Source organism: Podarcis vaucheri (assembly GCF_965113315.1).
Source record: "Podarcis vaucheri genome assembly, chromosome: 2".
Taxonomy (NCBI): domain Eukaryota; kingdom Metazoa; phylum Chordata; class Lepidosauria; order Squamata; family Lacertidae; genus Podarcis; species Podarcis vaucheri.
Window position 1 is genome coordinate 100,836,684 of NC_138760.1, and position 25,740 is coordinate 100,862,423.

At 40.8% G+C, this 25,740-nt stretch overlaps 1 protein-coding gene across 3 annotated transcripts in view; it reads left to right on the forward strand.

Moving 5' to 3' along the window:
* PDZRN3 (PDZ domain containing ring finger 3) overlaps nt 1-25,740 on the forward strand; it is a 191,427-nt gene that overhangs the window by 123,882 nt on the left and 41,805 nt on the right. Inside the window, exon 1 of one of the 3 annotated variants that reach the window (XM_082209325.1) lies at nt 21,428-21,683. The exons of the other annotated variants lie outside the window; for them this stretch is intronic. Coding sequence (XP_082065451.1) covers nt 21,615-21,683 — 69 coding nt within the window. The 5' untranslated portion in view covers nt 21,428-21,614. Of the gene's footprint in view, nt 1-21,427; nt 21,684-25,740 lie in introns of those variants that run through there. 3 annotated transcript variants of the gene reach the window in all.

Below are 25,740 nucleotides of genomic sequence, written 5' to 3' on the forward strand. Positions count from 1 at the left end.
CTTGCAAAGGTAGAAACTCTGATGGGCAGTCATTAATATAGACAATTTGATGCTAGCTCACACCATTATAATCCCTGTATTCTGGTGTGCCCAAATGATTAACTGCTACCTTACTTACAACCCACCAGCAACAAATATCCAGAAGAAAGGGGTGGGGGCTTGAAATAGAATAGTGATAACTTGCTCAGTAGCATCTGGAGAACTATAGGAATAAATTTATCCGTGCTCCATAAACACTTAGACATTTATGGGCACAGAATGCATTTATTCCCTGATAACCTCTCTCTGGCATTGGGTGTATCACTTCGCTATCTGCTTACCAAACTACATCTTGCAGAAACATTTCATGTGAATCTTTACTGGAGCCCACATCTACCGAGTTTTTAAAACCTCATAAAATTAATTGCAAGGTGGCCACGATAGGGAACAGTGGAAAGCTGATCTTCAAATATCTCCATTGTCCTTTAAAGTTGAGCTGATGAGCCAAATGACTGCTGGTTTTTTCCCATAGAATGGTAAAATTACTTTTAGCATGAATGATACTGCTCTTGTAAAGCATCTGCTATCTTGCACACTGATAAAAGCCATGGTTCTTGCATTATTAGCCTGCATCTGGTCTCAATTATTAGGTAGTTAATTGAGAAGCAGAACAAGTGGGGTTTACATCATTGTAAAGTCTTAAAACTATTCATGACAATTAACAAAGCTCATTGAAAGGTCTGCAAAGATGCACTGTTCCTTTCAGTGACACATTGGCAGGGGCTGTTGATTCAGGACTGCATGATTGTGAAATCCTCTGCGGTTGCTCCCATTCATCTCCAGCTATGTGACAGCCATGCTGATAAAAAGTACATGTAAAGTGGGGAGGTGGGCTCGGTTGTATTTTTTTTTAAGGGTTTGATTAAGATGATTCATGGAAATTCAGAATCATCTGTGGACCTTTCATGCTCAGGGATGTTATAACCTTTGAGTACCAGAGGCTGGGTATAAAGCACAGGTCAGACCAGGGATCGGCAAACTAAGGCCCGGGGGCTGGATCTGGCCCAATTGCCTTCTGGATCCAGCCCACAGACGGTCCATGAATCGCCGTGTGGATTGGCATGGGGATTCTGATCATTCGGGCTGCACCATTCCCCCCCCCATTCACACACACCATGGCGGGCCTCCTCCCTCCCTCCCTCCCTCCTGGCTTCTCCCCGCCCTGCCTAGAGGAGGAAGGGGGCTGGGCTTTATTGAGCCATGGTTGACTGAGTGCCATTTTAAGAGCCCCTCTCCGGAGCCAGCCCTTTCGCACCGCTCATCGTCCTGCCGTTGCCACCAGCCCCTGCCGCTTGCAAGGCACAGGTAAGCAGCCACCGGGGCTCATTCAGTGCTGTGGAGAAGGGAGGTGAGAGTCGTGGGGAGGGATATTTCCCCAAAATATAGTCTGGCCCCCCACAAGGTCTGAGGGACAGTGGACTGGCCCCCTGTAGAAAAAGTTTGCTGACCCCTGGGTTAGATTGTCATCATCATTTGGTATCCAAAGATAGCTTATCAAATACTGTTGGAAAGAAAATGTTGGAATGGGGTGGGCCTTTTGATCGAGTCCAGTAGCATCCGTTAATAAGGACAAGCAATTTGTAATGTTTAAACTTTTCAAAAAGAAGGCTGCAATGTAGGGGGGAAAGACCTAGGGGTCATGGGAGATCTACAACTCCCATGATCCCTAGATAGCAGGACCAGTGGTCAGGGAAGCTGGGAATTGTAGTCTCAAAACATCTGGAGGGCCAAGGTTGAGGAAGCCTGGCTTAGTCTCTCCACACCTGTATCCATATGTTTCTGTATCACATATCAAGGCAATAAACACATGAAGCTCCGTTATAATGGGCCATTTTGTTTGTTTCTACCCGTGAGCTTCAGCAGCTCTCCAAATCTCAGGTAAAGGTTTTTCCCAGCTCTGTTACCTGAGATCATAGCTGTCAACTTTTCCCTTTTCTTGCAAGGAATCCTATTCGGAATAAGGGAATTTCCCTTTAAAAAGGGAAAAGTTGACAGCTATGCCTAAGATCCCTTTTTAGGTGGATATACCAGGTATTAAACCTGATACATTCAATATGTAAAACAAGTGTTCTTCCACCAAGCTATGGGCCTTTCACTCTTCTACAGAGCTACAGAGAAGTCCAAAGAAGGACATGAGCACAAAAGAAGTCTTTCCCCAAACAGAGGAGTGTCTGGTGGTGTGCATGCTAGTTGCAATCCAAAACACAGTAAAGTGTCTTTAAGTCCACAGAAATCAATGGGCATAAACTCATCTATCTTTGAATTGGATTGTGGCTTCCAGGCTCAGGATGTTGTCTTTTTAATCAGGCTTAGTTGCAAGTGTGTTGCCTTCCACTTAACTAGACCATCTCTGAGTTGGGGTAAATGTTTTGGTAGTTTTTTGCTCTGCGTATACTTTAGGTTTCAGCTTTTGCATTTCTCTATTACCAGCTCACTGATAAGCCTACAGTATCTATCTGTTACAATTTAATGATTTCTCCCAGCCCCCCATATGTATTTATGTCAGAAATGTTGCCAAGTCCTGTTAATTTATTTTACACAGCCATGATGTAATCGTTAAGGGGCCATAATGAAGATTGAAGGTTTAATAATGCCAAGTGTTACAAATTTCTATTTAATCATTCCTAAATTGATTAGTTACTCTTTGCCCAAATGCCTAGCCATTGAAAGGCAGGGAGCTAAAGATACAAACTCCTGTGGTCGAGGTTTGATGAATGTGGCTTTGGTGCAGTGGTAATTGAGTTATTGAATTTACTCATCTTCCAAATGATGTTTGCATTGTCTCAGCCATATGTGTTTAGGGCCAAGGGAAGGTCATTAGGAGCTTCAGTCCAGGGGCATGTTTAGGTTAAAGTGATTTTGAACAGCCAGCATTGAGGTTAGTCAATTAAAAGAAATAGCACAGCAAGATGCTATGGGCAGCTGGGGGGAGTGTGGGGTGGGCATGTCACACACTGGTCAGTTCCCAGATCCCAAAGGTCTATTTAAAATAGTCTGAAGGTCCTTTAAGTAAATGTCTACTTCTAGCCTCAGGCTATTTAGCCATTGATAAATTGCTGCTGTAACTGAGAGGCAATTTTATGTGAAGGACACCTATAAACAAATCCCTCTGTTTTATAGCTAAAGATAGGGTGTACAGAGCCAAGGTAAAACATTAAGTAATAAGACCTACTGGATTTCATGAAAGAGAAATGCTTCAAGAATGGGCCTGTTTTGATCACAATAATTTAGGGATACCCTTGTTGCCTTTGTTGAGATACACCCCATCAGAAGTGAATTGAAAATGGCATAACAATAAAGGTGAGCTCTACTGCTTTTAGTTATGTCTAAGGATAATTTAGGGCGGCTTTAGCCACAGTTATTTGGAAGAAAGTCGTGACTGTTTTCACTAGAATTTGTGTCTTGGATTTCAGCCTTAACAATAGCAAGACTATAGATATGAGTTCCTGGAATTGGAGACAGATAGGTTATCACAAATATTTAGGATAATAAGCCCAGTTCTAACATCTCCATATGCAAGGAGGCTGAATAATTCAGTTAAAAGAGTATCTTGAAAATAGTCCAAGTGAGATTGAGAATTGCTTTTAATTTGTTGGGGGCTGAAACTCTGCAGCTAGATTCTCAACACAGCAGGCCTAACTCCTTAAATATGCTTCTTGAGAAATTTCATATGGTTCAGCTAATGTGATGGGTTGATCAGATGCAAATGAGGACAGAAGCTGCCTCTATCCTTCCATACTTGTTTAGAAAAGATAATGTGAAAACCTTGCTGAATTTGTCACTATTGTTCTACCCAATCTGTTAAAAGGTGCAGGAAAATTGCTTTCTCTTGTTCATGTATTTATTATTGTATGATGATGCTTATGATGATGTGGGGGGACACACACTTTGCAGTGGTACCTTGGTTCCCGAACTCAATCCATTCTGGAAGTCCGTTCGACTTCCAAAACATTCGCAAACCAAGGCATGGCTTCTGCTTGGCTGACTTGGCTGATTGGCCCCGGAAACAATGCCAATAGCTGAAACAGACGTTCAGCTTCCAAAAAACGTTTGCAAACTGGAACACTTACTTCCGGGTTTGCGGCGTTCGGGAACCAAGGTTCGACTGTATAGCCCTTTATATAGATTTCTCAGTGTGCTTGTGGTAGCTTATAACAATTGTATTTTTAAAGTAAACATTTACAATTCCAAAAACACAAAGACAGCTAAACAGGCTACTAGTAATATCTGGAATTTTAAAAAGGAATCAGCTTTCAATCAGCATTAGCCACATTCGCTAACAAAGCCCAACCTTACACACCAAAAGCCTCTCAGAACAAGCAGGCCTTGAATTTCCCCCACCAGAAGGTAGGGAAAGGGACATAGATGCATACCTCTGGACTATCCTGCCATCAGCATGGTTATAAAGCAGCTTTCCCCAACCCTGCCACCTCAGTCTTGGACTGCAACTTCCATTAGTCCCAGCCAGTATGGCCAGAGGTCAGGGATGATGGCAGTTCTAGTTGAACAATAACCAGAGGGTGCTAGGTTGGAGAAGCCTTTTGTAAAGGCTCTACTCTTTACTATAGATGTTCTATAATTCTCCATGGAAGGAATTTGGAGCAGGGCCCTATCAGGGCTGTAGCTGGCAGGGGAGAAAACTCATATTACACTTGGCCACATCATTGCAGTTTTGTTTCTTTCCTTTCCTTTAAGTATTTGGGTAATGCTGCTGAGGATTTTTCAGGGCAGTGACAAACTTAGTGGCTGGATGTGTGCTCTGTTGCAGAGTGGGCAGAATATATGCTATATCACAGTGTGGGCATTCTTTCTGGATTGCTGCTTTACCTCTTAAGTATGATATACACCAAAAGATTTCAGGAAAGCCTCCTCCATTCCTGCTGTTTTACTCCGTCCACTCTTGAAAAAACCTGATACTGCATAAATACTGCTTTGTATTTGATTTCTGTCTTCTAAATACTATTTAAATCACAAGTAATATTTCCCAATCCTTTAGAGGAGTTAAAACCCAGCCTTTAATCAATAAACATTTGATGAATGCATAGCTTGGGGATACTGCACTGACTGATGGGTGATAATTGTGGGACAATATTGGTACTTCTGCAGTGAGATCTTTTATGAGTGAGTGACTTTCCCAAGTGTTAGACACATTCATTGTTAGTAGCAATTGTACGTTCAATGTGCACGGTTAGTAGAGCTTGTCATGAGCAAGTGAAACAAAGAACCATGTCCCTGGTTTTAACATGGAAGCCTGATTAACAGCTAACATGTCTGTATCCTGAGTAAAGGATGGGATGGGAAGATATCACCTAGCAGAACTTTGGCCCATCGCTGATCGTAACAAAAACTGTAACTTAAGTTAGTTGAAGAGGGATTTCCTATATATTACAACAGATGGAAATTGTACATCTGCAGTGTTCAAATAACTGCATTCCCTATGATTTGTGCACTCTTATTTAAGAGTCATCATGTGAATGGGGACCGCATGCCAACTATTTACAATGGGAGGTAAACCTCACTCTTGATTTGAAATGGGACCACAGCAGCTGCAAAGGGTTAAAACCCCTCCTTCTCCATGCCATAGTCCCAGTCCGGATCAGCCTTTCCCAGGCTGGGTATTAAAAAACAAACAAACCATGAAAGGGCTAAAGTCATGGAAATCATCTTTTTTTTTTTTACTTTATCTTATTTAACAAAAATAGTATACCGCTCAATTGAAAAAATAAATGAATAAACACTTTCACAAACCTCTAAGCAGTTTACAAATATCAGGTCTAGTTTGGCCCATAGAATGATATCATTTGGCAAGTTGAATGTTTGCGGCCTACAGATGCTATAAATAGGTGAAAGGCCCTCCTTCTCTGGATATCTTAGATAAAAAGCTATTTTGATCTTCAACTTATTTATGCAGTCCAATACTATGGGTGTAATTGTCAATCGTGATGGCATACAGCGGTACCTTGGTTTAAGAAAAGTCCTGTTTACGAACTATTTGGTTTACGAATGCTGCAAAACCAGAAGTAGTTTCCCAGTTTGTGAACTTTACCTCAGTCTAAGAATGGAATCTGAACAGTGGAAGGGCACCAGCGGCAGGAGGCCTCATCAGGGAAAGTGCACCTTGGTTTAAGAACAGTTTCGGTTTAAGAATGGCCTTCCGGAACAGATTAAGTTTGTAAACCGAGGTGCCAGTGTATATGGAGCCCGCTGTCTTAACCTTTTGAGGCCCACTCTGATACTTCAAAATTTTCGTGTTTGTTTTGTTTAACGTGTTACAACAAATTTAGTATGAGTAACTTTTCTCTCCTCTTCGTACAGCTTACTACATATGTTTTAGTGAACTTTTATTCTCTGTTCCTCGTGTTTTATGATGCATCATTTTACTTGTTACTTTTATTGTTATGGTCCTTGAATTCTTAATTTAGTTTGTGATCTAATCTGCCCTAAGAACGTTCTGTTGCAGGACAGCCTATTAATGCCGTAAATAAATAAAAATAAACAAATCAGGGCTATGCAACCTCTTGCCCTAAGAGATTGTCCTGGAACAGCCCATGAATGCCCCTTACTCATTTTGTAAGAAAAGCCACATTCATTAGAACAAATCATTCTTACCAGCCTCTTCAACAATTGCCAGAAAAAAATTGCATATGCCGCATGATATTTGTTAGATCCATCCTGCATAATTTTTTTACTTGGCTTCTTCACATTTTGCTTAGGTTACCATATGCCATATTTGTTGAATCTTGTTAACAATGCATTTTTATGTCCCATTATGAAAGAATTATAGCCCTTGCATGGAGAGGGGGGAAAGATCAGAAGGGTCCATTATATCACTCCCTGCTGTGGGGGGAAAAAACACACCAGATCATGCATTTGCCACAGTGAGGCTTTATAGTGTAACTTAGGAATTATCTCTAGCCATGACTCCCTTTGTAGGTACAGTATTACAAACTGTGGCATGGCCACAGTTAGAAAGAAACAGAACAAAAAGAGAAATTAAACATTCAAGTGATCTTGCTTCTTTTCATTATTTCATACATGCGTTCTGTCATCAAATAATGGCCACTATTCAGCTGGTGATGAAAGAGACAAAGATTAATTATTTGGCTTCTTAACGAAGAGCGCCCCAAATATAGGGAACGTTTTGGGATTTTAATATATCATATTCAGTAGATCCATTTTCTTTGTTGCTTCAGCTATAGAGGCACCCAGGGCTGTATCTGAGATGACAACTAGGCAATTAAGGAAAAATGTGTCCAGGCTATGGCCCTGTCAGACTGAATCATGACCCTCCTTTTGGCAGTCACACGCATGAATCCCTCCCGGGGGTGGGGTGGAGTGGAGGAGTTGCTCTAGACAATAGCCAACTTGTCAGATGACATGATACGTACTTTTTTGTGCATGCATGTCATGTTAGTGATATTATGCTTCCATTGGAAGCAGAGCACGCCATGCCTGAGTAATAGGGTATTTTAATTAGCTCTTACTGGTCCGATTGTCTCATGAATCGTTAAAACCAAAAAACATGCATAGTGGGTGGTATGGACTTTTCCTTTGCAATTTGTATATATTCATAAGGGATGGTATCTAACCAAGTCATACTCAAAGCGGAACCATTGAAATCCAGAACTTGCCACAGGTTGGTCATCTGCGTTCTAAATCATGTCAAAGTGTGTATGTCTTGCCACTTAACATTGCCATTCTTAACTTGCTCAAGAATCAAGACAGAAGGAAAATGTGCCTTCTGCTTTGAAGACAGGTAGGATACAAATGTTCAGCATAAATCAATAAACGTTACACATGCAGTTACTTTTAAGCAAAACATTGCCAATTTATAAACACTTGCTTCTAATTTTACCCTTAGGCAGAGATTTTTCATATCAAGGGTCCTTCAGATATTTTTAGCTGGAGATTGAACCCAGGATCTTGAACATGCAAAGCTATGGTTCCTTCCCTAAGGAGGCTTGAATTGTCCCCAATTTAGGACAATTTAAGAGTCCCCTGGATATGGCTTGTACATATTTGCTGCAATTCTGCATGTTGTTGGTGTGCTTGAATTCCCCTGAAGTCAGCAAGATTTAAGCAGCCAGACTGAGATTACAGGCCACTGATCGTCACTTCTTCCACAAATATGTGAGATTCAAGTTATACTGTTGGGCAATTCTGTCTCCAGTGGCCTTGATTTCTTCAGGAAAACTGGATCCCCTCAAAGCAAAAACATTCCAATGCTGACGTGATTTGCCATATTCATGAAAGGCAAAAGGGAACCATAGCTGGCTGAGCCATAGATAACTTGCAGAGCTTCTGCGTTGCACAAAGGAGGTCCCAGATTCAGCCTCTAGCACATCCTGTTGAAAGGAGCAGTTAGCAGGTGATGAGAAAGACCCTGGCCAGAGCTCTCACCGATCCACAGCCAATCAGTGTAGGCAGTGAGGCAGCTTCATGTAGAAAGAAACAGAAAACAAACATCCAGACTTACTGATGACCCAGTCTTGGCATTGGGAATGACGAAAGTTACCTGCTAGCTCCTTTCAGTAGCACATGCCATTTCAATAAGCAAAAGCAAGGAGCCTGTGACCGCTGTGGTTGCATTTTATGAAGGTGGGTATTTACATTTTTCACAAACTGCCCTCAGTGCCTATTTGGCAGAAAGGTCACTGAAATGTACTCTGGGTCGAGTGTGAATTTCATGCTATATATACATTATTTACACAATGGGCCCCGTGTGATTGGCTAATTCTGGGCTGCTCCTGTAGGCCAATCAGGTTGCAGATTCACCTCCTCCAGAAGCCTGATTGGCTGCCCCTGCAGGCCAATCAGGTTGCTGATTCACTTCCACCCCAAGCTGGATAGGGTGGCTCCTGCGGACCAATCAGACTGCTGCATTCTGGATCCTATTGTTCAGTACATAACAGTCATTTAGACATTAAGACACAATGAGATGTTCATGGACTATAGTTGTCCTCTAGAAAGTGCAGAATTAGTTGGTAGCACTTTTTTTTAGTACAGTCAACGCACGTGTACACACACACACACATACACACAATTTAGTGATAGCATAGATTCATTATGAGTTGCATTATTTAGTAATTACATATAAAAAGAGTCAGAGAAATTTAACACATTGGCTAAATATATGTATGTAACTCCTAGTTTTCACACATTTGTGTGCCACAGTAGTTTTCCTGCTACCAAAGGCAGCTTATAATTTCATTGTCTTAATGACAACAACAGTCACTTTGCAACTTTCCTTCATTTCCAAAAATGAACAAACGGGCACTTTGTGGCAAGCAAGGTAAAATTACTTTCTCCCCCTTCCCCTAGTCTTGAAAAAGTGTTGGTTTACAAGGCAAAGGTGGAAAGAACTTTGCCTCGCATTTCAAAGAGGTATACTGCAACTTAATTCTGCTAATGACAATTAACACAGATGGCTAAAAAAAGTAATTATCTCTCTTCGTTTTCTGCCACCTGTCACAAGTGAACTGTTTTCTTTAATTGCTCCAAATTACTCTTAATCACACAAAACAGCTATTTAAATCGGAGTTGCATCTTGAAGCCCAGGAGGAGGATTTAACACCTGAGTTGCGAGACTTTAAGAAACCATCATGGCGGCATAAGCTGAAATACTTGAGACCAATCCCGGTTAAACCAAAGTATAGCTTGAGCTGAGTAATTACAAAGTCAACCAGAAGGTTATCTCTATGTGCCAAGGATTTTATCTCCCTTCACTAAATTACAGCCACATCCTTAGGTGTGTGTAAATGCTTACATGACTACCCTTGTGAGGCAATGTTTGAGCCCTGGCATATGTGATCTAAAATGGGTTTGCCACATCACCTGTGCAGTTTGCTGAACTAAAACAGTTTAATTTTTTTTAAATAAAAAAAAAATCTGAACTCCTTTCACTGTGTCTTGGAATTCTGACATGGAACTCAGGGTGGGTTGATGAGTAGGGAGGGAGGGAGGATAGATTGGTTGCGTTAATGTGCAATTCTCCAAGCAAACTTGTGCAAGGTGCTGAAAGTTACAACACCTTGTGAAATTCACCTTGTGAAATACAATGTGAAATTCAGTATCCACCTCTTGCTACAAGCTTAGTACAGGGTCCTCACTTAGAAGAAGTAGTAATAAATATTATATAATATACAGTGGTGCCTCGCAAGACGAAATTAATCCGTTCCGCGAGTCTCTTCGTCTTGCGGTTTTTTCGTCTTGCGAAGCACGGCTATTAGCGGCTTAACGGCTTAGCGGCTATTAACGGCTTAGCTGCTTTAAGAAAAAGGAAACGAAGCAAGCCCATAGGGAAATTCATCTTGTGGAACGATTCAAAAAACGGAAAACTCTTTCGTCTTGCGCGTTTTCCGTCTTGCGAGGTACCACTGTATACTGCTTTAAATTGTTCAATGTGATGCCACATCTTGTTATCCCTACAGCAGCAGCACTTTAAGATAGGTCAGCAATATTATCCTCCTGTTGTGGAAGCTGAAGGAGAATGACACAGACAACACCACCTTATGAGTGCACATCAGAGCCAAGATTCAAACCAGCTCCTTCCTGATTCGTAGCTCAGTCTCTTCATCACTGTGCTACACGAGCTTTTGATATGTTGCCTAGGTATTTTACATTACCTTTCCCAAGTACAAACATAGTGCAATGTGGGGGAGAAGAAATACCACTGAGAATAACTGGAAATGTGAACTACCCAAACCATCATAGAAATCCTATTGATCTAGAATCTAGGTGCTTCCACAACTCACGAACAAAAAACAAACAAACACACCAGCTGATCTCGCCTCAGTGCTGATGTAATGAAAGAGCACCATGGGATGTACTTTTTCTTTCCAGCTGATTTTCCATTGGCATTTGTTTTCCATTTATTCAATTCCTTAGTGAGACTATTGGGAAGCATCTTCCTGCCATGACCCAAAGTGACAGACTTTTCTCTCTGTAGGTTTAATCAGTGTGTCTTCTGACCCATAACGTATGCTCCCAGAAGACATTTGCAGTCAAAGTATTCAACATTTGTAGACTGACAGTTCATTATCTATTGTTAACCTAGTTGATAGATACATTATCCTTTTGATTTTTTCAAAACACACATAAAACTTAAATTATTAAGTATGCCTGTATATAATAGAATAAGTTTTGTGTCTAAATACTGTTAAATTTTCACACAAGCCTTAAGTACAAATGAACAATGAACAAGGCCTTTTCTGAGCTTATCCCCCACTACCCCCAAAAAAACCACTTCAAAGTACACATTACACTTCCAGGCTGACTTCAGACATTGCTTATTAGGAAACAGAAGGCTGCTTTTTCATTAACTCCAGTTATTCACTTTGGTGAAATGTGTGTCTACCATTGTGACTGTGGAAATATTTCATGGTCACAACATTTCAGGTTTACAGTCTAGCACATGGGTGGCCAATGTGGTACCCTCCATGAGTTGTTGGACTACATCTCCCATCTTCCTATTAGTCAAGGTGACTGAAACTAATGGGAGTTGTAATCCAATCATATCTCAATGGCACCATGTGGTTATTCCTAGTCTTATACAAGGCAGAATTCTCTTGAAAGAAATAGCAAGGGCCAGGTTGGGAACCTTAACCGGTAGCAGAGGATTGCAGGCATTGTGGAGAATAGAGTGATACAGGAGGGAAGTGAATGTATCAGAAAGAGGAGAGTGGTTTGAGAAGCAAAATATACTGTTCTTTTGTAAAAACAGGTTCTCTGCCCTATGTAATTTTTGTAACAATTGATATTACAAATCTTTGAAATTTCTCGACTGTACTATCTGCTGCAGAGCACAATACAATGTGGAGCTTTAAAATGCAAGTGTGAAATGAGATTGACTTGCCTCATACACTGGGGGTGGATGTTAAGCTCTTGCTGTGACTGAAGAGAAGATGGGGAAATCCCATTGGGCAGTGTATGATCACTGACTGAGCACGTGGATCACTGCCATTCTGTAGTGACATAACAGGACCCGTATGCTACAAAAATGAAAGGGTAGGGAATTCATTTATGTATATATTCTTTCACATCTATGTAAATTCATATTTATGTAAATAGTAATGTGTCAGCAGTAACTTCAAAGTGCTTTTCCTTAAAAAACAAAAACCCAAATCCAACATCTTACAAATGTTATCTGTAGATCTCAGTGACTATCAGATAAAAGAAAATTGTCTAGATCCCTGAAAAGGCCCAACAGTCTCAAATGTGAGGAGATAATTATATTATTGATCCTTAAAGATTATTGTTCTTGTGGGAATGACAATTTTGCAAAGACTGCCCTTGGATCGCAACTGATGAGGTAGAACAAATTCATCTCAACCTACTCATGACAGGGTTTTATTAAATTGCATATTCATCTCTTGTGTGAAATTAAAAGCAGGGGGATTGTGTTACAGAGAGTTACACACATCTTTTCCTAATTTAACATTGTAAGTCTTTGCACGATTAACAGTGTGGCAAGAAGAAAAATAATTGTGTGGGGTTTTTTCCATATGCAATCCCTCATAATAATTCAAAAATCAATATGCACCCTTTGAGAATTACACCCCACTCCTTCTTCATCCTAACACTAAATTATGCAATTCAGGGTGGCCTTCTCTCATTTCCCTATGAATGGGAGATTGAGGATACCTAGGGGTAAACCAGTGTGTGTTTTTTTAAAGAAAATGTTTAACTATAACCACTGGGACTAGAATCATTGCTTCCAATGCCCTAATGTGAATATCAATAAGACACCGGTCCGTGGAGCTCCTTGCTTGATTTGACAGTTTAAAGGATCACTTAGTTAATTAGTTGCCTCTGCATCCTTTAGCAGCTCCCTGCCTTCTGCCTCCTCTTCTGATTTTCTTTTCTTTTCTTTTTTTTTTGACATGCTAGATTACATCATTACTGGTGGTTTCACTTGTTAACCACAACAGAAACTGAGAATATTTTAAGCGTTAATTATCTATGGTTTCTCATAAGACTTGTCTTTCACTCAGGTTCAAAAGGAAAACACCAGCTCCCATGTTTCAAGAGTGTCCTAGCATGTAATGCTACCTAGCCTTCATCTGGATGGTTTTGAAGAGCGTGTTATTGAAAAGAAACATTGAAGCCTTTGTAGGCTGTACTAATGGCCTGTGACCTTAACTAAGAATCTGCTTTCTTTTTTTATTCTTGCACTTCAATACATTTCCTGATTATTTTCTTCTGTAATGTATACAAACAAGACTTCCTCTTGACAGATACATCTGTGATATGGTACATTTGCTGCACTGTACAATGTTCATGCTACTGAAGCCCATCTTTGTAGGGTTTGTTGAAAAGCATTTGAGCTCATCACCATATGCCCTACAACAGCTTAATTGGTTTGTGGTTCAGTATCTTATACAGTGGTACCTCAGGTTACAGATGCTACAGGTTACGGACGCTTCAGCTTACAGACTCCGCTAACCCAACTCTGCTAACAACACTGTATTTATGGTTAACAGGTAGATAGCCGTGTTGGTCTGTCGTATTCGAAACAAAATTAAAAAATTCCTTCCTTAGAGACCAACTAAGTTTGTTATTGGTATGAGCTTTCATGTGCATGCACACTTCTTCAGATACTGTGTATTTATGCACAGTACAAAAGCCATCTGAAGACGAATCATTTGTAATCTAGTATCCTGTGACATTGGGTTTTGTTTGCAATCCCTAAAGGCAGTTCACCTTAAAGACGCTAAGGTCAAACACCAGAAGGATTTAGATATACTAAACAGATTGATAACCCCATTGTATCTCCACAATATTACTGTTTTACTTTAGCAAACTAGCAAATATTAGATGCTTCTGTGGGTATCATGGTAAATCACCACAATTTCCCTTGCCTCTGAGCTATAGCCCTATAACTGTGATCTCAGATTGCTAGATGTAATCTAGTTCCTTTGATGAGATTGAACAATTAGTTTTTGATAACGTGCCTATTGGTGTGAAAGATTGAAAATTATGTCAGTTGATCTCTACAACATTCATGTTGATTAAACAGCTGCCTTAAAATTTTGCTTTAAAAAAAACAACATCCATTCACCACATCACTGTATGAAGCATTATTTTAGATTAATATGCTACAGAGCTAGAGTGTTGGCTTTTGTGTGTGTTCAAACCTTGTTCAGGTTAGGTTTTTTTTTTTCCTAATAAGACTGTTTCCCATAACTATTTGATACCATTGGTCCATGCTTACGCCTGACAGGTCTCTCCACGAAAACAAAGTTCACTACAGCCAATCACAAACAAACAAACAACCACACCCCTAGACTAAACATCTCTCACCACCAAAGGAATACAAGCGAATAGTAAAGAGAACCGGCACAAGCGATGCTGACACAAAACCCCACACATACACTAGGTAGAATAGAAGCACTGCCACTCACCATGGCCCCCTCCACCTCTTCCCCCTTTTTCTTCCTAATGTAACACTGATGTCTCAACATAGGAAACTGATCTGTAGAAAATGTAACTTGGAAAAAGAGACATTGCACATACTTTTGTAAACCAAGAAATCCTTAAAAAATTATATATTTTTTAAAATCCTTGTTCAGCTATCGTATAAAATTCACTGGGCTTGGAACTCTAAACCAAGGGTAGTCAACCTTTTTATACCTACCGCCCACTAATGCATCTTTCTTGATGGTGAAATTTCCTTACCACCCACCAGTGCTCGATGGAAGGAGGATTCAGTTTGTGCCGTAGAAACCCCTACCGCCCACCTAGAATCCTGAAACGCCCACTAGTGGGCGGTAGGGACCAGGTTGAGAACACCTGCTCTAAACCTTCACAGAGTATTTGGGAGTCTGAATATTTAACTGATCAGACAACCCCTTTACAAGGAGGCCACAAATTAAATGCAGTCCTGGCTCTCACTAGACGTTCTCCATCTAATGCAGGGTTTTCCAGTTTTATTTTGTGCTGCTTCTGTCAGGAAAGGGCAGACCAAGTGGACTCTGTATATGGAATGTGGAAGCTCCCAGACTTGACCGTTGATGGGGAGATAATATAACATTTCCCAGTTGCCCACTCAGGCAATACTGGAATCGAGCTCCTGCAATAGCCTTCAAATGATCCAGAGCGACATGCTGGAAATCTGTGTGGGTGTGCAGCTGTGCAATAAGCAACTGAGGGGGAGGGATGCCACCCCATAAAAACGGATGAGAGGTTTACCAAAGTATGGGCAGCATCTTTGTACCAGCGGGAGGACAAAGACGGCAAAGGGGGTGGGGGTGAGCCCAAGATGGCAAAGGCAGGAATCGGCCCAAATATAGCAGTTGCGATCCCAAGTTGAAAGAAAATACTCGAGAATTCTTTCTGCACAGCTGTGAATTTTGAAGCCGCTTCCCTAGGAAAGCCAAGAGAAGCTGCTATGGTTTTGTAGATGTTGCATGAGAGCCGGACAGGAAGGCAAGTTTGTTTGAAGGAAAGGCTACCTACTTGGCTCTTTTCAGGCCTTGAAAGGATGCACCTACAAGCTGCGGTCTCCGATAGAGAACAAGCTCCTTTGCACCCAAGCCCAGGCAGTGCTTAAAATTCACTGCCATTATGGTGCTTTGAGGTGGGGCAGGTGGAGAATCACCACTGTGGCTCCTCTGTCTCCCAGTCAGGCCTACAGTGGGGTGGGGTTTTACCTGGGCATATACCTGTTCAGTTCACTAGCTCAAGAATCAGAGTAAGGACTTCCAGCCAAACTTCCTCTCCCATATGATTTCAGGGAAACCTGGGAGGGGGAGGATCAAGCAGTTGCTCTGTGACCTTGGATCGGGTGGTCTCGGATGACATATGAGAAGCCTTACGATGAGAGCATCTATGCCAGCTTACTGCCAGTCAGCTGCTGGAAGTGAACAGATTCCTCTTGCCTCAGAAGCTGAGAGAGCCAAAGTATGCCTGCTTTATTTGTTTATTTATAAATTTCTTCCTGCACTTCAGGACCAAGCTATAGATGAGGCTCTGTAGAGAGTGCTGTGATAATAAATAAGTTGTCATGATCGCACTACCAAATATTTCTGTTTGCTGTGGCCTAGCAACTCAAGGCCTAATTCTTTCCAACAGAGGGCAGTGGTGTCATTTTAGCCAGTAATGGGAGCTGACAGACTTATTCCACGCACAACAGGAGTAGCTTGATTTTTGATTTTTTTTAAAAGGTAGTTTACTTCGTTCAACCTGGGAAATCACAGTATAACTGGCAGAGTTCATTTAAGCTAAATTGCACAAAGGCAGTTTGCTGGGTGTGGCCATATTACCAAATGCTGCTTTGTTCTCAACATTTGACGTTTGTAAACTAGTCCAAACCCATTGTGTTGCTACAAAATCACACAAATAATTTCTAGTGTTCCTGTTCAAAATATCAAAGAAACAAAACTTTAATTAATAATTTCTATATCATTTTTAGAATGCAGAAGCCTTCAGTGGTATTTCGTCTTATTATTCATCATAAGAGCCCGATTAAGGGACGCGGGTGGCGCTGTGGGTTAAAGCCTCAGCGCCTAGGGCTTGCCGATCGAAAGGTCGGCGGTTCGAATCCCCGCGGCGGGGTGCGCTCCCGCTGCTCGGTCCCAGCGCCTGCCAACCTAGCAGTTTGAAAGCACCCCCGGGTGCAAGTAGATAAATAGGTACCGCTTACCAGCGGGAAGGTAAACGGCGTTCCGTGTGCTGCGCTGGCTCGCCAGATGCAGCTTTGTCACGCTGGCCACGTGACCCGGAAGTGTCTCCGGACAGCGCTGGCCCCCGGCCTCTAGATGTGAGATGGGCGCACAAACCCCAGAGTCTGTCAAGACTGGCCCGTTCGGGCAGGGGTACCTTTACCTTTACCTTTAAGAGCCCGATTAGCTCATTTATTTCTCACATATTGGGGAAACCAAGGCAAAGGCTTTCAAGAGCTTACCATTTAATTAACAGATGTGGAGGGATTTGAGCATGTACTGGAACAGCGAAAGCTGCCTCATACAGAATCGAGGTGATGGTCCATCTTGGTCTATTGACCAGCAGCAGCTTTGCGGGGTTTTAGACAGAAGCTTTTTCCAGCACTAACACATTGCATTTACTGTACTACTATTTGACCCTTATTAACTGGAGATGGCACCTTGTGCATGCAAAATATGTGCCCTTTGGCTAGCTACAGCCCTTCTCCATTCTGAAGACTGTACCTGTATGATGTCACCAGTAATGCATTATCTTGCATGGCCATACAAGATTTTAACATGCAGTTCTGAGCTAGAATGATCACCACAAAATAATCTCTGAAAAAAATTCCTCTTTGTAACGTGGTATTGTAAAAGCAGTCGTAAGACATGAAAACCTGGGGAGAAAGCTAGTTTTCGAATACTTTTCTAGATATGGCAACTCACAGCTGTGCAATGCTGGTAAGTGTTCTTAGATTCACCATGTGATAAGATCTTTCAATCTTCATACTGTATGTGTTGCATTATGGGAAGGAGTTACAGCCACAGCAGCTGCAAAAGGCATGAAAGCAGTGGATGAGCATAGAGGACAAGGAGTGCTGGCAGCAGATATGGAAGAGGGACAAAGCTATTTATTTTAATCACAGAATTTAGGGTGATTCACACTTTGTTTTGTTCTTTTTGCACATCTTACCGTAGTGACAGGGTAAATAACCCACAGGAAAATCTGCCCTGCAAATTCGTGGTAAAAAGATCTAATTGAACAACTAATATTAAAATGGCAGGAACAGTGTGGTAAGTACAAAAGAACAAGGCAAAGGAAAGACCTGGAGGCAATGGCTGTTGGGGCAAGGGAGGCACTTGGTAGGTGATTTGTGGCTAGGATATAAAATCACAGTCAACAATAGAGGGCACCAAGGCCATGTCCTGGAACCGGATCAATGGGAATTAGAAATATATTAATAGAGTTTGTTCCTAAAAGACATTTTTTCTTTTATTTTGGCACTGGCTCCAAGTATTCATAAGGTAAAAGCTCAGCCTGCACAAAACAACAAAGTCTGTAAGTCTCTAATTATTGAGAGCCAAAAACTTTTCATGGCCATAAGAGCTTTATGATATTGGGAAAGCCCTTATAAATAGCCCTATTGATAGTCGGATACATTCTCCACATAGTCACTAAAAGGGCTGATTAAGCTGACCCAATTTTTGTACTTGGTTTTTTTCATATAAAATAAAATCTGAACACATACATAAACAAACAACCCAGATTTCTTTTCTTCTGTAAAGTGCTAATGTTCCAAACAAATAGCTCCCTTCCTTTCACCCTCTTTCCTACAATGGTCATCACCATCATCATCATAAACTCAGCTTACATAAATTTATTACAAAGGAACAGCTGCTCTCTCTCTCTCTCTTTCCTCTTGCCCTCCTTCCGTATGAGAAAAACGTTGAAAATGAAAGAAAGTTAATTAGGCTATTGGTACGTTAAGCAAAATATTATTTCATTGCACCCAGCCTATACAAAGACAGTTTGCTTAAACAGTTGCTGATAAGAACACACAACTCAACCTAGGTCAATTTGAGACATTAAAATGTGTCAAAATTCAGAATTGGACTTACACACAAAAAGAAAAGCATCCTCAATTTAGAAAAGGCTCTTTGCTTGATTGTCACACTGACTCCACTTCCCAGCCAAGTGGGTTCATCACACCACATGGATACCACAGGGGTTATTGAATATTTGTCAACAAGAACATGGGAAGCCAACCCTCTTGATTTATTCTTCCATTTGAGATTACAGAATATTTTAAAGATATGTGGTGATATTCTTGTGTAGCTGTGTATTAACAGGGACTGCTTCTGAATTGCATCAGGGACCTGTCCTGTTATTTTGTTTCATTTAACTCGTACTGATGAAATAAACTACTGATTCATTTCACTTGCAGCTGAAGAGCTGTTATCCCAATCTTCCTGATTTTTATATTACCTTAGCAGATGTTCCAGTTCCTGGTGCATCAAAGAACACACTGTACACATTATACGTACCATGCTGTTGAGGTCGCAAATGCAGAATGTGGCCAGTGGAGAGTCAGGTTCCATTCACTCTCCATAAAGGACAATGGGAAGTGCTGGGAGAAGCTTGGGAGACAGAACCTCCAGATACAGGGAAATTTGAGACATGAAACTCAAACCTATCTCCCACTGAGTACAATGTGGTTAACTTCCAAGTAAGCAAGCATAAGATTGCAGCCTGGGAATGTGAAACTCCAAGCAACTTCAGGGAACATTCAGTCTTCCCAAAGTTGTCTCCTGAATCATTTGCCCCAAATATCCTGTGGTCTGTTCAGATTTTCTTTTCACTTCACCCTGTGTAAGGTTCTCCCACGTTCAAACCCTTAGAGAAATACTTTTTCATGTTAACATATGGGCTGACAAAGACAAGGCATTGCAAATCCTCCCAAAGCTTTCAAAAAACCAATGCAGACTGTTTTGGTAAGAAGGGCAAAGGCAACAGAAGTTGTCATTAAGGGTAGACATGTTACAGAAAGAACCTGCCACCATATTTCCTTTTGTTCCTTACACTGTTCTTGATCTTTCTTGTCCACTCCACAGCCATCTGATGAGGAACCTGTGTCTGCTGAGTGAACATACACAGTGGTGTGGGTTTATGGCTGATTTATGCTTCCTTTGGCAATACAGTATTTGTGCTTCACTTGAGCGGCTAGCATCACACTTTGATAATCAAAATAATGTTCCTTGGTTTGAGGCAATACAGTTACTGTACATCCACCACACTGTGTCCAGTTGTGGGATAAGAAAAGAATTACTTCCAGAAAAGAATAACAGGCTTCATCTGTTCACAGGACACTTTGTTTGACTCTCAGACTGCACACATACTGTCAATGAGTGAGTTTAGCCAACAATCAGTGGTTACTACTGTGAACAAGTGCTTCCTAAGGCTCTGTCCACTATTACCCATTGAGGCACAGTGGCTAAGAATGTTGTAATAGGGTTGGATAGAACTCAGTTCTGATCTCCACTCAGCTACAAAGCCAGTGACCGCCTCCAAGCCTAACTTACTTCACAGGGGACTCCTCCAGATAGCCTCTTTCTTGAGCATTCATTCTGATTTGCTTGTAGGGAGGTTATATGTCTTGTAGGGAGGTTGTATGGTTATCCCACACTTTGTTGTGTATTTCCCATCACTTTCCTAACCGCAAGAAGCCAAGTGGTGGTGGTTTTTTTAAAGTGAATTTCTTGCACCAGAGTGACAGAGCACTGTAATGCGCTTAGTTGTGCAAACCTCAATTTCCAGTAAGCAACTGAATTCCTCTGCAAAGTATTGAGTGTTTGGAGGTGACCAGAGGTGTTCCAGGGATAAAAGGGAGGGGGACAGTATATGCTAGCTTGATTACATTGGCAAAAAGTTAGGATCTACATTTTATAAAGGGTGAGGGACCCTGTTGCCTTCTATAATTTATTCCCAACTAGAAACAGTGTTTGTGGGATTTCTGAACACAGAGAGACACCTGACCCTTCATATGTGTGTTACAATGGATGAAGCCGAAACTTGCAAATCATCACTGGGTAATGATTTCATTTGGTGAATGGGGAATAATTTCACTTAGAATTTACCAGCTGAAGGAAGTAAATATACAGAGGGGTTTTTTTAAATACACATCATAAAGCAACTATAGCAATCACATTACCATGGAGTGCACATGCTATATGGTCTTTAGAAGACCTTGAAGTGTGCTCAGCTGATTATATAGCTCCTGTTTAGCATATGCATAAGCACAGAATCATCACATAAATACTATTAATGGGTGCTGTGATAATGTGTAACCATTCTGATGTCAGGTGGAATTTATAAAGAATTATATTATCGTGAGGTTTGCTGGCAATATTGTACTTTAATGAAAATAAGTTGCAGAATTTGTCCCATTCCTAGTTGCATCAGCTCCTTGAGCTGTTCCATTCTTCATTTTTCTTCCTTTCTTCTTTTTTGCTAAATGCATGCTTGTTCTCTACAGACTTCCATTTAGTTGTGACCACGTTCTCTTAAATATTTTAAGGAGTGTTTTATTTAACTTTGCTGAACTGTTTAATGTTGCTTGTAATAGTTCTGTATCAGCAGCAGATTCGTTTTGGTTATGACTTACATTTAAAATGTATTTGTAAACTGCTTAAATATGCTAAGAATTATCCTTAGGGACCACAGTAAAATGCAGTCATGTTTATTTGTAATTGCTACAAAATGGTTTACAGAATTGTTAGTGTCTTTTATTATGCCCTGCTACTGAAGTGCTTGCTTGTTAATTAGAGAAATTTCAGCTGTCATAGGCAGCAATTATAGCTTCTGTATCACTGTCTGTTATGAATAGTCAATGAGAGCTGATTAATATGCATGAGCAGCAGTATATAGTGTGTGCATTGGACTAAAGCAGTAGAGGGAGTGTTGTGTACTGTGAGCGGAGGAGGGAGAGCATTAAGGAAGAAGGCAGAGTTGCTTGCCAGTGATCAGAGCATCACCAACGTAAATCGTTTCAGTTTCATCTGACTCTCTTAGTGTGCCAAAGGGATATCTACATGCATGCTTGCTAACAACAACTTCCCGGGCTCTTGCGGTGAATAAGAAAGACAGTTTTCTTAAACATGGGATGCAGCTTGTGCTCTCTGCAGAAGCAAGAGGAACAGTACAAATTGCTGTATGAAGTTTGCCAGGTAAAGCCGTTTGCTTTGAATTCTAAGGACGTATATATGTTACTTTAGCCGCATGACAATTGCTGTTATTTTTATTGTCAGAGCAAGAAGAAGGAATAGGCAAGGAATGTTATTCCATTGTAGCAAGTAAGCTATTACCTTATTTGACATGGGCTTTGGGATTTATTTATTTTTTATGGTGATGTGCCTTATGACACAAGTGCAGAGGTTTAAATATTCGTTGAAATGCATCATATATGTAATAAACAGGCATCTATAGCTACAAGGCAGTTAAGGAAAACATCTCAGCCAGGGTCAGATCTTGGTCATGCTCTCTTTGAATAAGTTTGGAAAGACACAAGTGATGATTGATGTGGCGGAGGGGTTGGTCTCTGTTTACCAGTAGTTCTGTGATGCTTCTTTCTGGAGGACAAATGCACTAACTTATTCACCACAGGCAGTGAGAGCCACTACCTCTACCAATACTTTGACTCAAGTTTAATTCCTGTAGATTCTGTGTTTCTGTCAGTTGTAAAAATTCCTTTTGCTACCCAGGGGAGATCCCGTCTAGAATTCTTTCTTTATCTATATACAATATTTTCTCTTTCCCAACTTCTCTGGCTACAAAGCACAGTGCGAAAAAATGAACACTTGAAAAATCATTCTGATGTGGTCCATGCCATTTTTTAAATATTTGTTTGGGCTCCAGCCATTTGCCTCTTCAGTTGATTCTGAAAGATCATCTCATCCCAAAGTACAGGTTTGTAAAGAAATACTATAATAGTAGCTCCAGTAAAGTTAGACATAGTGTCAAAAGGAAATGCAGAATTTGACAAGACAAAACTTGTTTTACCTTCTCTTTACCAATAAATAAATAAATCTGAAAAAGTGGCCATCTTTATGCTCTATATGTTATTTGACTCTAGAAGGGAGATCTAAACAATAATTTTAAAATATAACTATCTGTGAACATACAAATTGCATGTGGGGTGATTCCGTCTTTACAAAGTACTTTAAGGAAATGAAAAACAGAGCACCTAGCAACAATTATTGCCAAATGCAAAAAGGGTTTTGTTTTTACATTTGCCAGCAGAGGGTGTTGCAAATCACAGAGAAAGGTGAGGTAGTCTTTGTTGTGGAACTACTCATGTCACTCACAACACAGTAAGTAAAATGGACCTTGTGTTCTGTACTAGCAGGAACACAATTAAATTTTAAGCACTGTTTTCCATATATATGTCTCTGACACCTCCCAGAGAACACAATGGCTAAGTAGAAAACTTTGTAACTACAAACAGAAAGGCATGTTCACTGTCGTGACTGTTTTATATCAGCTCCCTTGATAAACAGTTTCCCTGTGTATTAGGAGAGCAAATGTTTTAGAAAGCAAGGTAGCAAGACTTCTTGGGCATCATCACCACAAACTTATATCAACATTGTTCTTGCAAATTTTATCCTAAGGATTAGATACTCTGTCATAAGAGTTAACCTGTAACACTTCCTTGTTTTTTATTATATAAAGTTCTTGAATACTATTAGGCTTTAGTCCTATGACCACTTAAGGAAGGATTTGTGATTATAGTTAATTCACATTGCAGATAGGAACTTTGCAAAATGTTTGTAAAGTATTGGTGGGGAGAGGGTCTTCATAAAAAAATTGATAGCAGTAATGGACCACAGTGCTGGAAATAATTAGACATGGGTTTACTGAGGGCCAATTGGGTTATTAGAAGAGTTGTAGGGGGGTGCTAATGTACATTAAATCTCAATTACTTGCAGTTTCAATGTACTAAGTGTCAACACAGCAATCTCGATTTCAGAGAAGAAATCCTGCTTATATTTTGATTAGGAGATGCTATGCAAATCATTAATTTTGAAGTGAAAAATCATATCTAAGAAATGGGCAGTTATTTTTTGCATAAGGTGTGTGCATCCATATCTTGACACACACATTTTCCCGTTCATTGAATTTTGCCCCTTATTTTAGGTCATGAGCAGCCTGATCCATGACCTAGTTAAATGGAAGAACTTGAACTTCAGCCAGCTTACAGCTTGAACTCCAAGCCAGCTAAGTTGGAATAGTAGGATTTAGCCAATGGTCAGCTCGGTCCTATTGATCAGCTTTACCGGCACAAACACCGCATTTGCCCAGCCTCCCTTTGCTATTAGAGATCAGCAGTAGAGGGCTGCTCTACTGCTCCTGATTCCAAGGCTGTTTTTCAGTCTTCGGCATGGTAACAGAGGGCTCACCCCATGGCCCAGCCAATCCATGCATGAAACAGCTGTGCTGGAAAAGGAAGAATGCTGATACAGCAACATTAATGGCCATTGCTTTGGCAGTGCTTGGGATCACACTGGCACTGCACTTTCTCACATGCACAGTTGATCTTTATGGTTTGCTTCTGCTCTACTAACACAGCAGGCTTGGGCTTTGTTGTTGTTGTTAAGCTGAATATTACCAGTGGTTTAGAGACTGCATGTTGGAAGGGCTGTTGTGTCAACTTCACTTATTTTTGCATGTGCTGGGGGTGAGCAAATATTAAATGGGAATCCTACGTATAATAGATATCACTGGGTATTGGTTACCAGATGTTCAGGAGGTATTCCAGACAGTGCAGACTATGAAGATCATAGATGTTGATTCAACATATGCTTGAAGTAGCATAGGAATGTTGCTCAATTACAGAAGCACCTTAATGTGCCACAGTAAAGAGCTGGTTCAGTAAGTTGTGGGATATAATGATGCTTTGGGGGGGTGACAAGTTGTGTAAAACTGAGAGATGACAATAATCAGATAATTGTATTTCCAACTATCATATGTCTTACTGTATTTTCTTCTTATTGTATTTGTATTAAAGAACCTGAAAATAGAAAACAAATGTAAAAGGCTTGCATAGCACATTGTTAAATTCTCTCAATGTGAATAAATGAGACATGCTTTCACACACACCTGCAGCAGGATGAGAGCTGATTCCACTTGATGCAGTCCTATGTAGCTACTGGATGCAAGTGGATTATGAGACCCAAGGCCATGTGTCTGTCAGGCATCAAGTGCTTGACCCCATCCACATAGTTTCAATATTCAGATGAATGCAGTGGTACCTCTGGTTATGAACTTAATTCGTTCCGGAGGTCCGTTCTTAACCTGAAACCGTTCTTAACCTGAGGTACCACTTTAGCTAATGGGGCCTCCTGCTGCCGCTACGCGATTTCTGTTCTCATTCTGAGGTAAGGTCCTTAACCTGAGGTACTACTTCCGGGTTAGCGGAGTCTGTAACCCGAAGTGTTTGTAACCCAAGGTGTTTGTAACCCGAAGTACCACTGTATTCAGATGTATACCATGATCACATAGGCTCTCAGCACAAAAAGAGACATCTGGAAGTCAAAAGCGATCATGCCTGCCAAATCTCTGCTGGGAAAGTGTTGGGCAATTGACACCACGTGGCTGACTTATAGTTGAGCCCAGTCAGGCCTCTGTAGCACAGGGGACAACTAACAGCACCCTTCCAGGTTATCTCAGTGAACAAGCTAGCATATAAGCACTTAGAAGGTCCTTTGGCCTAATCCAGCAGATTTCTCTTATGTTCTTCCCCAGACAGACTCTTTACAGAATTTTGCAAAAGTTTAGCAGTTTTGCATCATTGTTGGCAAGCCAGAGACTTAATACTTTCTGCTGAGGACGAGCCTCAAACTTACAAAAGGGTTATATTTTAAGGTTTTGGATAGGTTTGCAAATTAGTGCTTAACAGCACCAAAAGTTATTCCAGATTCTACAAAGTCCTGCTCAGCATTAATCTTTAAATGTCATTTTGTTTGTTTGTTTGTTTGTTTGTTTGTTTGTTTGTTTGTTTGTTAATATCATTGTCATTCCTCCAACAAGGGAAGGGCAGCTGTCAGCTACCTGGCTGAAACCTTCCTGGCTGAATAGGGTTTTTCAGGTAGCTAAAGCAAGATGTGCTTAAGTTCCATGATCATGAATTAAGTTCCTTCTATCTCCATATAATAACTCTCATTTCTTATTCTCAGTTTTTGGATTGTAAAAATCATATATGGTGCTACGTCAGGACTGTCATTCATT